This window comes from Strigops habroptila, chromosome 20, assembly GCF_004027225.2.
Source record: "Strigops habroptila isolate Jane chromosome 20, bStrHab1.2.pri, whole genome shotgun sequence".
NCBI classification, from domain to species: Eukaryota; Metazoa; Chordata; class Aves; order Psittaciformes; family Psittacidae; genus Strigops; species Strigops habroptila.
Window position 1 is genome coordinate 4224137 of NC_044296.2, and position 13667 is coordinate 4237803.

Genomic DNA, 13667 nt, shown 5'->3' on the forward strand with positions numbered 1-13667 from the left:
TCGCCATGTGGCTACGTCACGGGGGGAATTGAGCCAATCCGATCCCGGTTCAAAACACGTTAGGAGAGCGCGGCCAATCAGAGCGCGCCATGGAAAGGGCGGGCCGCCGAAGGCGCGAAGCTGTGGACCGGTGCTGGTCTGAGGTGTGAGGGTGGCGGCCATGGCGGCGGTGCTGTCCGCCGCCGCGCTGGAGCTGCTCCTGCTCCTCGGGGCTGCGCTGGGCTCTGCGGGGGCCACGGTGTATTTCCAGGAGCAGTTTCTGGATGGAGGTTGGGCGAGGGCACGGGGTTAAAGGGTGGAGGGGGCGGTGGGGCAGCTGCCGGTAATAACGGCTGTGAGTGTGTGAGCTGGTGGGGAGGGAGCTCCCTCCCCCTTCCCGCCCTGTGCTTACTGACCCTGCTTCTGTGTTGTTGCTGGTGCTGACTGCACGGGACAGCCAACTGGAGGAAGAGGTGGATGAATTCTGAGTACAAACCAGACTTTGGGAAGTTTAAGCTCACTGCAGGGAAGTTTTATGGACATCCAGTGTTAGATAAAGGTATTTGAGTTTCATTCAAAATATGCTATGGGAGCCATCTCTAGAATCAAGGATATCATAGAATCCCAGACTGGTCTGGGTTGGGAGGGACCTTAAAGCTCATCCAGTTCCAGCCCCCTGCCATGGGCAGGGACACCTTCCACTAGAGCAGGTTGCTCCAAGCCCCTGTGTCCAACCTGGCCTTGAACACTGCCAGGGATGGGGCAGCCACAGCTTCTCTGGGCACCCTGTGCCAGCGCCTCAGCACCCTCACAGGGAAGAGCTTCTGCCTCAGAGCTCATCTCAATCTCCCCTCTGGCAGGTTAAAGCCATTCCCCTTGTCCTGTCCCTGCAGGACCTTGTCCAAACCCCTCTCCTGGCTTCCTGTAGCCCTTTTAGGCACTGGAGCTGCTCTAAGGTCTCCCCTTCAGGAGCCTTCTCTTCTCCAAGTTGAGCAGCCCCTTTCTATACATTTATATATTTGCCTTTATATATATAAAGGTGTGCCGTGCATGGCAATAGAAGTATTTTTTTCTTTGCAAATGGAAAAAAATGTAAGTTTGACTCTTACACTATTATCTTTGCAGGTCTACAAACTAGTGAAAACTCTAAGTTTTATGCCATCTCATCACGATTTAAACCATTTAGTAACAAAGGGAAGACTCTGGTCATTCAGTACACAGTGAAGCATGAGCAGAAGATAGATTGTGGTGGGGGGTATGTTAAGATTTTTCCCTCAAACTTGGACCAGAAGAAGCTGAGTGGAGATTCACATTATTACATCATGTTTGGTGAGTTTATAGTTATTACTTCATTACTAAAATACTGTTACTGCTTTGTGCAGTTCTTCTAAAGATCGTTGTGGAAATGGAGGAAAAATTGTAGAGGAAGGCTGTCTTAAAAACATGAGGATATTGTGACTGTAAGGGGTTAGCTCTTCCACGCTTGAGAGATCTCTAAATATGTATTAACAAAATACATATTAATGCAACCATTGGGAAACACATGTCTGCAAACCATGTGAGCTGATTTGAAGACATAAGTGAAAATGATTAGACTGAGTTTAGAATAAAAGTAGTCGTTCAGCAGGATTTAAGATCTTTAACTGAAACAACATCCTGCAGGCCATGATCTGCCCTTATTTACTTTTATGTAGTTTCCAGTGACTTAGTGAAATTTGTACCTTTGTATGTCCAACTGAAGTTTGACATTATGGATCTAATATATAGTTATCCACCTTGTTCCATAGATAATCTTTATTTTGCCAGGATTTTTGTTTTCTGGGTTAGTTTTCTGTAACAGAACTAAACCCCAAACTACACAAAATCTAATTCCGAGGTAGATTTACCTGGCTTTACCTGGTAGATTTACATGGTTTTGAGTAGAAGCCATGTCATTCCATTAAAAATTGAATGGAATACATCAAAATATGTGGGATGGGAGAGATGTCTAGCAGTATTAGAAGGAAAAGGGAAACAATCTGTATTTTCTTGCAAAGAAGTTAAGAATGCAAAGCATATGATCTCTTTATAGGGCCAGATATTTGTGGATCTGATACAAAGAAAGTCCATGTTATTTTAAATTACAAGAATAAACCCCATCCAATCAAGAAACTGATCAGATGCAAGGTAAATACACATTTTAAAGGATATATAAACTTTAAAATAAACAAGTTACAGGGATATGAGGATGAGAAAACAAAAAGCAACTATTACAAACATGTAATACCTTTGAGTTTCATCATCTCTTAAGTCATATTAATTTTGGGACTTCAGATATTTCTTAGTTGATGATATGTTTGCAATTTAATGATTGCATTTCTAATACCTGATACTGATACAGGATGCAACAGGGTTGCAAGGGTGCTGCATGTTATTAAGAATTGTATGTCACCATGTGTCTTACCTGTAACTTTAATTCCGTGTTTCCTAGTGAGAGAGCCCTTTCTTGTGGTATGTAGAGACTTTGGGAATGAAGTATTTTTTCTTACTACTCTTTATGAAAAATCCATTCGAAATTAGCAGTATAAGTCTGGTGTGAGGCAATTCCCAAGATCTGTATTTAAGGTTCTTAAGAAATGTTCTTTCTTTAAAAATTGCATTCTTTAAAACCCAGGTTGATGGCTATACCCATCTATATACTTTGATTATAAGGCCAGATCAGACTTACAAAGTAAAAATTGATAACGAAATGGTTGCATCTGGCAACTTAGAAGATGATTTAGATTTTTTGCCACCAAAGAAAATTAATGATCCAACAGTGAAGAAACCAAAGGACTGGGATGATCGAATCGAAATTGATGATCCAAACGATGTCAAACCTGAGGTAATTTGCTCTCCTTATTCTGCATTGCTGGATGATTTCATTTCTACTGACTGCATGCTTGATATAGTTGAACTGTGCACTAGTTTTGCTTTCTTAATCTTTTTAAAGGATTGGGATGAACCTGAATACATCATGGACATGAGTGCAGAGAAACCTGGAGATTGGGATGATGCTGCGAATGGAGAATGGCATTATCCTAGGGTCAAGAATCCTCTATACAGAGTATGAATAATTTTGTAATCCTAGCTACAGATAACACTTTAAGGAACTTTTATTTGCCTGACTGTATTGAGAACATGTGGTTTATCCTAGGGGGAATGGAAACCAAGGCAGATTGATAACCCAAATTATAGAGGAGTTTGGCCTCATCCGCAGATTGACAATCCAAATTATTCACCAGACTACAACATCTACAGCTTTGAAAATATTAGTGTCATTGGACTAGATATCTGGCAGGTGAGATGCCTATAGTGAAAAATAAAGAACTTTTCTTTCACTGAGTATATACCAACCTGTTTATGCTTTGCATATAAACATTATCTATTGCTTTTGAGGACCTAAGTCTTTTCCTTACTTTTATGTAAATATGTGCACAGAATTGAAAAACTTGTAAAAGACACTGATCTTCTGTTGCAGTTACTCTTTGGATGATAATCATTCACAGGTAAGTGAGGGCCCTAAAATAATTTGTGTGAATACTGTGAAGTATGGCTTATTCCACCTGATTTGAGGTGCATAACTGAAGCTTCAAGCAGCTCAGTTATTCCTGACTTAACCAAAAATTAATGAGGAGAAAACTGCCCTCTGGGGTGCTTCTGAGATTTTCTTCTACCTCAGGTTTCTTGACTTAGCCACTGATGAGACTTAAAACTTCTTAGAAGAGCAGTGAAATGCCTAAAGTTTAAGAAACACTTCATTAGGTTCTTGAAAAATGTTGTCCAGAAAGAGAGAATTCTTCATCAATTTCTGTAAAATCTGTGGGGTTCTTGACGTGATTACTCTTTATTGAATAGATGATATAAACATATTGGCTAAAAACAAGAGATGAAAACTCTTAAAAGATGCATCCTTTTTTGTTTTTCTCTATTCCTTCAAAGGTGAGAGCTGGCACAATTTTTGACAACTTCTTAATAACAGATGATGAGGAATATGCAGAAGACTTTGGTGATGAAACATGGGGAAAAACAAAGGTAACACAAATGTCTTGTTTCTGTTTTGGTTCTGTATTACCACATTTTCAAAAGGCCCTGTTTGGTCTGATCAAGAACCTCTGGGTGCATAAAAATGACATCTTAATATTAGGGTCCTGAAAAGGAAATGAACATAAAGCAGACTGAGGAAGAGCAGGCAAGAGAAAGGGCTACGGAAGAAAAATACTTTGAGCAACAGTTTAAGAAAAAGCTAGCGAGAAAAACACAACCTGGAAAGGGCAGAGCAGAGAAGACTGTCACCAAGGAAGAGCTTTAATTGGTGTTTGAAAGAAGTTCACCTATTTTCACTTAAATCACTTAGGAATGTTTTCACTGAAGGATTTTGATGTTTGTTAACAGCTTGTTGAAATCTGCACCAGTGGCGTTGTATTAAAACAGGATTCTTTAAAAATTCAGCATTAAATTTTGTGACCAGTTTCAGTTTAATAAAAATACCACGACAGAGTTAAAATATCTATAGAAAAGGTTATTTTTTTCTTTTTTTCTTAACTGCTTTTCTTTACACTGCTAAGGTGTGTTAGAAACACCAGTAATAAAGCACTACGATTTGGAACTGAGTTACATTTCAGTGGTTTCATATGAAATGTAAAATTCATGCTCATTTTTTGTTGAGGAAATACTATCATAAGCGTTTTATGGTATTTCATTAGAAGGTTCAGCATGTCAACTGTGCGAAGCATGTTTCACAACATACTTCAGCCTAAGGAGGAGATAAGCTCTGCTAAGCTGCTGCAGTCATTGTGCGCCTGTCAGAGTTTCACCCATCACTGCAGCTGCGAATGCACCGCGGCTGCTCTTGGCTGTTCGGCTGTGGCTTATCCGCTGACAGAATGTTCTAGTGCCCTGTCATGGTGTGGGGCCTAAGTGACAACAGTCTGTCCATCACAAATCTGTCCTTAGGAGTTCAAATGTATTCAGGCAACTTGTGTTCTTCCCCCCAGTTAGGGTGGTGAGGCAGGAATTTGAAACAATGATGTGTCTTTTTCTGTCTGACCTGTCCTGTAACTCTCTTGTAACTTGTTCAGTCACTTCCTTCATTCCTTCTCAGCTCCTCCCGCTCTTTTATGTTTTCTTTCCCTCCCCTATGAACTAATGCTATAAATTTAGCAAAAACTGAAGGCAGACTTCCAGAGCCCGTGGTTGTGCATTTACCTCTAGGCTGAGCAAAGTTGTGTGTGGTAAGGAGATAGGGAGTGGGAGGATCTGTGGAAGCCCAACTGAATGAAGCTGGGTGGTTCTTGTCTTGGAGCGGCTGAGGTCAAATTCTTTCCCTTCTGCTTGTCTGAGAGCTGTCCCCTGTAAAACAATTCCAGTGATGCTATGGGTTGAAGAACTTTGAAAGCTATTGAAATACGCTGTAATGGCAGTTGCCCTGTACTTTTCTTCCCCTAAACAAATTCCTGATGATTTATTTTTCATATTGCCACAGTGACCTACCCTTGTTGAGGCTGCTGTTCAATATTTCTACACTGCTGTCAAGGATTTCTTAATTTTATTGTATTTGATGCTGAAAATATTATCATAGACCGCAGGGAGCTTAGTTTGAAGTCCGTTTTGACAAGGTTGAATGAAGTAAAATAACTAGGTTTGTCCAGGAGAAAGCTGGATGCAAGTCCATCAGTTACCTGGAAGAACGTTCCACAGGGTCTCCCCTAGACCTACTTTGTCCGTACCGTAGGTAGGTCACCGCCAGGCAGCTGGAGAAGCGCCGTGCCGGGGAGCAGAGAGACTGCGGGAGGCAGGGGCTGAGCTGCCGCCGGACGGAGCCGCGGGGGCAGCCCCGGCTTGGCGGGGTGGGGAACGGCTGCCGGGCACAGATAAGCCGCGCTCGCTTTGTTCCCAGGTCAAGAGCGTCTCCGGAGCTAAGCGACGAGCAACCGCGGCCCAACAGGGCCCATCCCGGGGCCGCGCGGTGCCAGGCGCGGCCGGGGCCTCCCGCCGCCGCTCGCCCCGCCTCCCCCCACCCCTCCCGCCCCGGCCGCTGCCCGAATCAGTGGGAGGAAGATGGCGGCGCTCATCCCCCTCAGCCAGCAGGTAACCGGCCCGGCCGGACGCTACCGCAGGGGGCGGCTGAGGGGGGGGACGCGGCCCTCCGGCCCCCGGCGGTTGAGCTCCGATCGAGGAAGACGGACCGGGCCCGCCCCGGCGCGTTCCCCTCCCGCAGGCGGGTGCAGCCGGGGCCGGTCGGCGCTGGGGCACAGGCCCTGCCTCTCCCCGCAGCCGGGGGTGGCTCGGCCCGCGGCGGGAGAGGGTCTGTGCGCGGCGGGGAGCGGGCCCCGGGCTGTGGGGAGCAGCCCCCGGCTGTCCCCCGCTGTCAGGCCGGGGCTGGGCGCCGGCCGGTTCTGTAGGGGCACAAAAGGCGCTGGCGCCCTCCCCTCATGGAGGCCCCGGAGCTGCCCCCCGGGGAGGGGCAGGGCAGCGCCGAGGCTCTGGGATCGTTTCCCCTCCCCGAGCTGCAGCTGCCGGGTTCGAGCTGCGGGGCTCACGCGGGTGGTGGTCGGAGCTCCAGGGCTGGGCGGCAGGAGGGTAGGCTCGCTGTTTGCTGAGACCCCGGTTTTGGCCTCGTCACCCTGTGTTCCTGCCCGTAACACGGGGTTAACGCCGCCTTTAGCTGTCATGACTGGGCTTAATGTTTGGGAGGTGCACGAGTAGCGCAGCCACAGGCGCGGGCACATCAGTGGAGGACCCGGTAGGGAGGAATGAAAAGGAGGTTTTCAGCCGACAGCAGGAGAATGAGGCTTCTGCAGGGGAGGGAAGACCCTGAACCTTGGAGCCTCTCCCGCAGGGAGGGTGGCATGCCTCCGGGAGAGGCTGTTCTGAGCTCTGGCTTCATGGTTGGGATCCTTGGGTAGGTTGTTATTGTCATTACAAGGCTTTTGATTGATTTCTCACCCAAATAATTTAAACCTGAACAGCGTGATCACTGTTTATGCTTTTTTTTATGCTCCTCTGAAGACAGTCAGTTTACTTATTTCCTTTAAAACAAAAGCAACACCACCCCTCTACCCTCCAGTGCCTTGAAATGAAAACTGTTTTCTCCACTGTGGCTAGGCCAGTCAGGAATTCAGAACAACTGCTCTTGGTAGCTCTAACGATTTAAATGTATCTATTTCCTTTTAATAATGGACTTTTATATGTGATACTCTGAGAATATATCTGTCAGTGGAGTTACGCGATGCTTGGGTAACATGTAATTTGTCTTATTAAGAGAGCACACTGCTTTTTAGCTTCTGAATAGCAGTAAGAATCCTCATTAACATCTGTTGAATTAAATTAACATGTTCAGAAACGTCTGAAAACATCCATGCACATGCAAACTGTTATCAAAAGTTTTCAAGTGAAGTAACGTGGTGCAAAATATATGTGTGAAATAAACTCTGGACTGGAAAGAGTTTGTTGTTGTGGAACTTAAGGAGTACATTGGTAAAAACATACCAAATATTTCTCATGCTGGAATCCTGCTACTGTGTTGTTTAAATTCCAATTGATGTTTGAGAGACTGGTGTCAATGGTATTTTCTTTTGTATAACATGTTGAGGGAAAAAGGACCACAATCTGTGAATATATCAGTTATTTTGACCTATTATTTTCTAACTAATTTAGTGAAAGCATTCTAGTGTTAAAACTTCTTTTACTGTATTGAACCATCAAGAATAATCTAGTGGTAATCAGGGCAGTAAACAGAATTTCCCTGGAAATTGATAAACTTCCTCTTTTAATAGCCTCAAATTCATGAGAGATGTGCTAGTTACAATACATGCCAGAAATGGTATTAAAAGGAGTAGGAGACGTTATGTGTGCTGTAATGTTGAAGTATATTCACTCAGTAAGGTATAAAATAAGAATATTGATATCAACATACTAGGGTTATAGTCAATACAGGTAATTCAAGCATGTGAAAGCACTTAATGGTATTTGTTCTCGTAAATGAATTTTATTACGCTTCTATTCCTCTATGAGGTTATGCTTTTATGAAAGAGAATTTAGATGTCTAACAGTTTGCAAACTGTTCAACGTTTCAGCTCTTTATGCATAAAACCAGTCGAAGAGCAAGCGTGTAAAAGCAGTTCTTGGAGTTAGATCCCGTTTCAGTTGTTGTTTTACCTTTGATGACTTTATTTTCTTGAATATTTGTTCATCTTATCAGTGGTCTTTCCACTGGGCCAGGCATGTTCAACCTACAGCCTTTGGAGGTTATGGAGAGTTATGTTAGAGGTATTGGGGCAGCACAGATCATTTGGTAGCTCAGTCTCTGAGACAACTCGGGGTACTCAGCAGGTAGAGTAAGGGCAAAGGTAATCTGGGGGCAGCAGCAACCTTCTTTTTGGTCTTATCTTTGTGGAACACCATGTTTTTCCCCCTTTCATGGTACCTATTTTCATCCATCATATGATGTGACAAGAGTGGCTGAGAGAAAATTGTGAAACAGGAGCACACCAAGGAAAGTAATTCATCTGATCCGCTGTTCTTTGTGGTCCTGAGGTGACCTCAGGAAAGACGGCTGATAGGAACTTTATCGATAGATTTATCGATTGCTGTGGTGGCAGCAGCTTACGCCTGCCTTTTCCCCAGGTGTGCATTAAGGGACATGGAGTTGTATCTGTGTGTGTGCTGTGCACCACAAATGCAGCATACCAGATGTGCTATGAGAGTGCAAGTTCAAGACTTGAACTTCAAATCTGTATAGGAAATCAACTTAGAGGTCAAACAACAAGGAACCAGGGTTCTGAAGTGTGTCTTTGTGGGACAGTGTAAAGTGTTGCTCATTGATGATGTTTTGGTATGATGGAGTAGGTATAGAAACCAGAGAGTTGTTAAACTGAACTGCTGTATAAGAGGTTATAGCCTTTGACCACTCATCAACTACAGACTCTTCAAAATGTTTGTCTCTGCCAGCATCGACAGTATCTTGTGTAGGTTCTTCGTCAGCAGATGTCATCCAATTACAGAATTCTCTTGAATGATAGTGCTGTAGTCACACATGGTGACGGGTGGGTAGGCAGCTATTTTTATCTCTTGAGCCCATTTTGTCTGGTCTGCTTCATCACAGAGGTGCAGACATTTAGGTAAATCAGTCAGAGAGGCTTCATCTTTGTAAAACTCTGAGTATCAAGTGATGAAGTGCTTTCCAGCAGCACTTGCCTGAATATATTGCTGTAGTAAAAACTTCACAGCATTTAGACACATCACCCTGGATTCCTGCCACCTCTGTCAGGTAAGTCAGCTGTATGTCACAGCTGACAGCATTGAATGAGGATGACAAGAATGCCTGGTGATGGGATGAGATCATTCAGTACTGCTGCTGGAGTGGTTTGCTTTGTATTTTGGTACGAATCCAGTCTCTGTGTGCTTGAGGATACTCACAAATCAGTCACAAGAGCTTGTAACTGGTCTTTGGCTAGCTTCTCTAAGCTTTCTGGTAAACAAGAGCTATATAGTTTGGCTAAAACATACCAGGTTTTATTCAGAGTTGGACAGGCTATTTCCTACTTCCACCTTTTCTCCGGATGATGTGTTTCCTGGTCTGGATAGGAACTCAGTGCTTATCTGTGGATCTATGGTGATCATTTACAAGCTGGCAAAAAGATGAGTCAGGTTTATGAGTTCTGGTCACAGCTTGCTGCTTCTGAACTCCTGTCCAGCTTCTGGAAGAGCATGAGCTTCTAGAGGCTACTGACTGATGTTGGAGGATGCAGCGGCTTGTTTTGTTGATGGGTATAAGTACATGTAAGATGCTTAGGAAGCTCTTCTGAAAATGCATGGTTTTTCTAGCCAAGTAGAACTTTTGATCTTCAAAGAGTTGGTGTTTGCTTGTGTTTGGTTAATAGGGGTTAGTTATTTTGGATAGCTCCTTAAATTAAGATTTAGCATGTTCATTGCAAACTTACAGAAAGATTCCCTATGTGTAAGATAAAATGTCATGCTCTTCACTGGTCTTCTCTTTCACTGTATTTCTGTCTCCCTTCCCCTCAGTGTAGGCAGAATGTCTGGAAAGCCATGTGGATGGCCATTTGGGAGGTGACATACCAGTGATGGGAATTAGTGTGGAGTAATAGTTCGTCAGGTGTCTGACTTATGTCCTGTAGGCGGAGAGTAGTTGTCCCAAGCAGTTTCAACATCACTACATCTCGCTTATTCAACTGTGTTTATTGGGTCGTTTGCTTGGGTTTTAAGGTTTTGGCTGCTCTAAGGGGTGACTTGTTTGAGATGGGATTGTAACATTTTTGCTCTTGGCATTGAGGCTGGAGAGCGGTGTGGAGGTAGAACCTGCACATGGCTACAGCTCATGTGGCAATTGTAGGAGGCAAGTGAGAAGATGGGTGTTCGGGCTTCTGCCTCTCTTGGCATTGGGGTTCCCATTTGCTTGGAACATTAGCAAGAGGGAAGAGGAATCTGCTTGTTTAGTATCCCAGAAGGTCAGGGCCTGCCTTTGTGTCTGCTGCTCTGGTGTAATGCAGTGATAACACCAAGTTCAAATCCTCAAAAAACATTGTCAGGGAATTGTGACATTCGTTAATTAACCATTCATTTATTATGGTGGTTTTACTGTTTCAGTTTAAGATCCTCATCCTGGAAACGCATAAACACAGGCATATTTTGATACCAGAGCTCTGTCTGTGTGTGTGTATAATTGCCTGTTGAAAATATTCCTTAAGTATATATACAATGCAGGAGATAAGTCAGCATTATGTTGAAAACTGCCTTTATCATCAGTAGTTCTCAAACTGTCATCTGAAATACCATGGCAAATAGTTCAAAGCTGCTTTACAAAACCTTACTGCCCTTTAGTGTTGTTAATTACAAATGCAAGTGTGAGTTTGAATGCTGTTTAAGAGGTGACAGTAGCCTGTTGGCTGCAGGTTTTGGGGGATCACTGTTATCCACGCTTAGATTTCAGGTATCCAGTTAGGAACACAGCAAATTAACATACCATTTTATATTTTTAATAGAATTAATACACAAAGTACTATACACTTTTTTCCCCATCAGTCCTTAAAGGTGGCTTGTCTGTGATTGCAGTTCATTCTTTGTTTCCTTAACATCTCTCTTGTTTTTCAGTTTACTGGGAATCCATTATATGAAACTTACTACAAACAGGTAGGTTCTTTTAAAAAACTAAAACTAAAGTGCAGTTTCCTCTTCCCCAAAATTTCCCTCTCTTTCCTTTCCCCATTGCAGTGCTAAGCTTCTGTAAATTCTCTCTGCTGAGTGGTAATGTTTGCTCGTGTAACTCCTTTTGACCTAGAGACGATACATTTAATTTCTCATCCCTGCTTTCATGACAGCCATGCTTCAATTGAATGTGAACTTTTATCTTTCAGGTAGATCCAACATATACGGGGAGAGTTGGGGCAAGTGAAGCTGCACTGTTCCTGAAAAAATCCGGTCTCTCTGATATTATCCTTGGGAAAGTAAGTTGAGGGAATTAAATAATGCAGTAATTATCCCTACACTTGCTTGAGTGAATCTAACATTGAGCAGAAGGGGTTTGCAAAAAGGCATTTGGTAGAATGCTAATCAGAGCCATTCAACATTGTGTTAATCACAGATTGGTAATAGCTCCAAGGAATTGTTCTGAGTTTCTTAGGAATCTAAAAGGAAAAAATTGTCTTTTGTGTAACATTTTTCTTGTTAACTTGAGAATTAGATAATTGTATATCATAACTTGGAAGCTGCAACAAGCACTTCAAGGAGACGTGCAGTATGAACTGCTGAGCTGAGTTAAGTTCTATTTTAAAATCACAATGGCTTTTATGTTGTATCCCCACAGATATGGGATTTGGCTGACCCAGAGGGTAAAGGATACTTGGATAAACAGGTAAATTAAATGTTCCTGTAGAGCTCTTACATTATCTTCCACAGATTAACCTTGTTTCAAGAAAATCCTGTTACCAGTAGGAGTTATCCTTACCTGTTTTTAAGTTTCTGTTTGCAAGGTGAGTTGGGGTTTTTTGTAGCACTGCTCATATCCAAATATATTACTTAGTGAGGCTGCTGCAGAAGTTTGGATCTAATTTTCTGTCTCGTTTTCCAAATAATCCATGTGTGATATATAGATACATGATTATTAGAGTCCCAAATACGAACTATGATTTTAAGATCTATTTTTTAGAAGTCTTTTTTTGAATGAAAAATTAGCGTTAGTAAAAATGGTTTGGAAGTTACTTGTAGATGAAATTGTTACTTGTAGGTGAAATTTTTTAAAAACATTATTAGTTCTAAGAAAAATTGTTGACATTCTTAATGTCAATAATTTAATATAGGAAAGTCCTTAAAATCTACCTTAGAAGTTTTCTGCTCTTTGTTCCATGTTACTGTAAAGCTTTTCCTGAATCATCTTTAAAAGCAGTAGGGTAGTTGTCACTATGCAGTGAATGGAATGAGCCATACTCATTCTGTTGTTTCTGTCAAATCTGGTGTTTCTGTGCTTTACTGAGTTTCACATGTACAGTGTTAGTAAAAATCATAAGTGGGTTATTGGAGACTGATTTAGACTGGTTCCTTTTTTAACAGAAACCACTCATTTTTGTAGGGTTTCTATGTCGCATTGCGCCTTGTAGCATGTGCACAGAATGGCCATGATGTTAACCTGAGCAGTCTCAACTTGACTGTGCCACCTCCTAAATTTGTAAGTAATATGCACCTCAATGTATGTGTCTATTATAGGAGAACTAAGGCTTCAGTTGGAACACTGGAATAATCTTCTGTTTCATATATGTCAAACTGTTCCTTAAGACCAGGGCTGCCATAGTCCTGTCTTCTTGAGTAATACGTACCAGCCCCTTCCTGGACTGCAGAACTGCTGCGAGTTTAACTACAGTCAGCTTGCTCAGGAAGCTGGTGTGGCTAAACTCTACATTTATGAAAAAAGAAAAGGGGAGGAGGGGCAAGATTAATTTGGGGGTAGATCAACAGGAGTTTGTAGTAAAGGGCATGACGGCAGCTTTGCCTGCCGTAGCTGCTGTGCAACCTCCTTCAGCTTGCTTTAGTTCTGTGTTTGGTACCTAAGGCACCTAATGTCCTTATTGAAGTGCTGTAATAGCATAAATCAGTATGACGTATGTTTTTATTTAGGTATGTGTGCAGCTTTTTATTTCAGAGCAGTTCAGCTTCATATCTACAACCATCTCTTAAAGCAATCAGTGAGGATTAGAGACAGAAGTGTATTTTATATATATACACACATATAAATAAGAAATTCTTTGGTTTTTAGCACGACACTAGCAGTCCTTTGCTGATCACCCCACCTTCAACAGAAACTCACTGGGCTGTTAGGGTAAGTGTAAAAGACAACACATTCCATCCATTCTTTAAAAGTAAATATTTTCTTTGCCTGTAATTTTCCCAGTGAGAGTATATTGTAGCAAATAAATTTCCCATTTCAGAAGTCCTCCCTTTCTGATGGCAGACTTTTGCACAATAGAGAATATTGAGCTGTAGTTTTATATGTGAAATAAGTATTAACTGAGCCTTTGAGAAGCCCTGGTGTGATGTTTTTAGGACACAATGAATTTTAATCTTCTGCCTGGATTTCCTCTGGAATCCTACCGTAGACACTTTCATGTTTGTATAAAGGAACCCCACTGAGAACAGCAAAGCATTTCACCAAATCC

At 42.5% G+C, this 13667-nt stretch overlaps 2 protein-coding genes across 7 annotated transcripts in view; both read left to right on the top strand.

Moving 5' to 3' along the window:
- Positions 1-110: 110 nt before the first annotated feature.
- Positions 111-4506, top strand: CALR3 (calreticulin 3). Its single transcript, XM_030509286.1, has 9 exons — positions 111-269; positions 437-538; positions 1105-1308; positions 2051-2145; positions 2633-2842; positions 2951-3064; positions 3155-3298; positions 3940-4032; positions 4145-4506. The coding sequence occupies exons 1-9, from the start codon at positions 161-163 to the stop codon at positions 4307-4309; spliced, it is 1236 nt and encodes a 411-aa protein (XP_030365146.1). The 5' UTR covers positions 111-160; the 3' UTR covers positions 4310-4506.
- Positions 4507-6009: 1503 nt separating this feature from the next.
- Positions 6010-13667, top strand: part of EPS15L1 (epidermal growth factor receptor pathway substrate 15 like 1) — a 42201-nt gene continuing 34543 nt past the window's right edge. For 3 of the 6 annotated variants that reach the window (XM_030509287.1, XM_030509290.1, XM_030509291.1), the window contains exons 1-6: positions 6011-6087; positions 11113-11151; positions 11376-11465; positions 11825-11872; positions 12587-12682; positions 13268-13330. In XM_030509287.1, coding sequence (XP_030365147.1) covers positions 6058-6087; positions 11113-11151; positions 11376-11465; positions 11825-11872; positions 12587-12682; positions 13268-13330 — 366 coding nt within the window. In that variant the 5' untranslated portion in view covers positions 6011-6057. Of the gene's footprint in view, positions 6088-11112; positions 11152-11375; positions 11466-11824; positions 11873-12586; positions 12683-13267; positions 13331-13667 lie in introns of those variants that run through there. The other 3 variants (XM_030509288.1, XM_030509289.1, XM_030509292.2) reach the window with 3 other exon arrangements.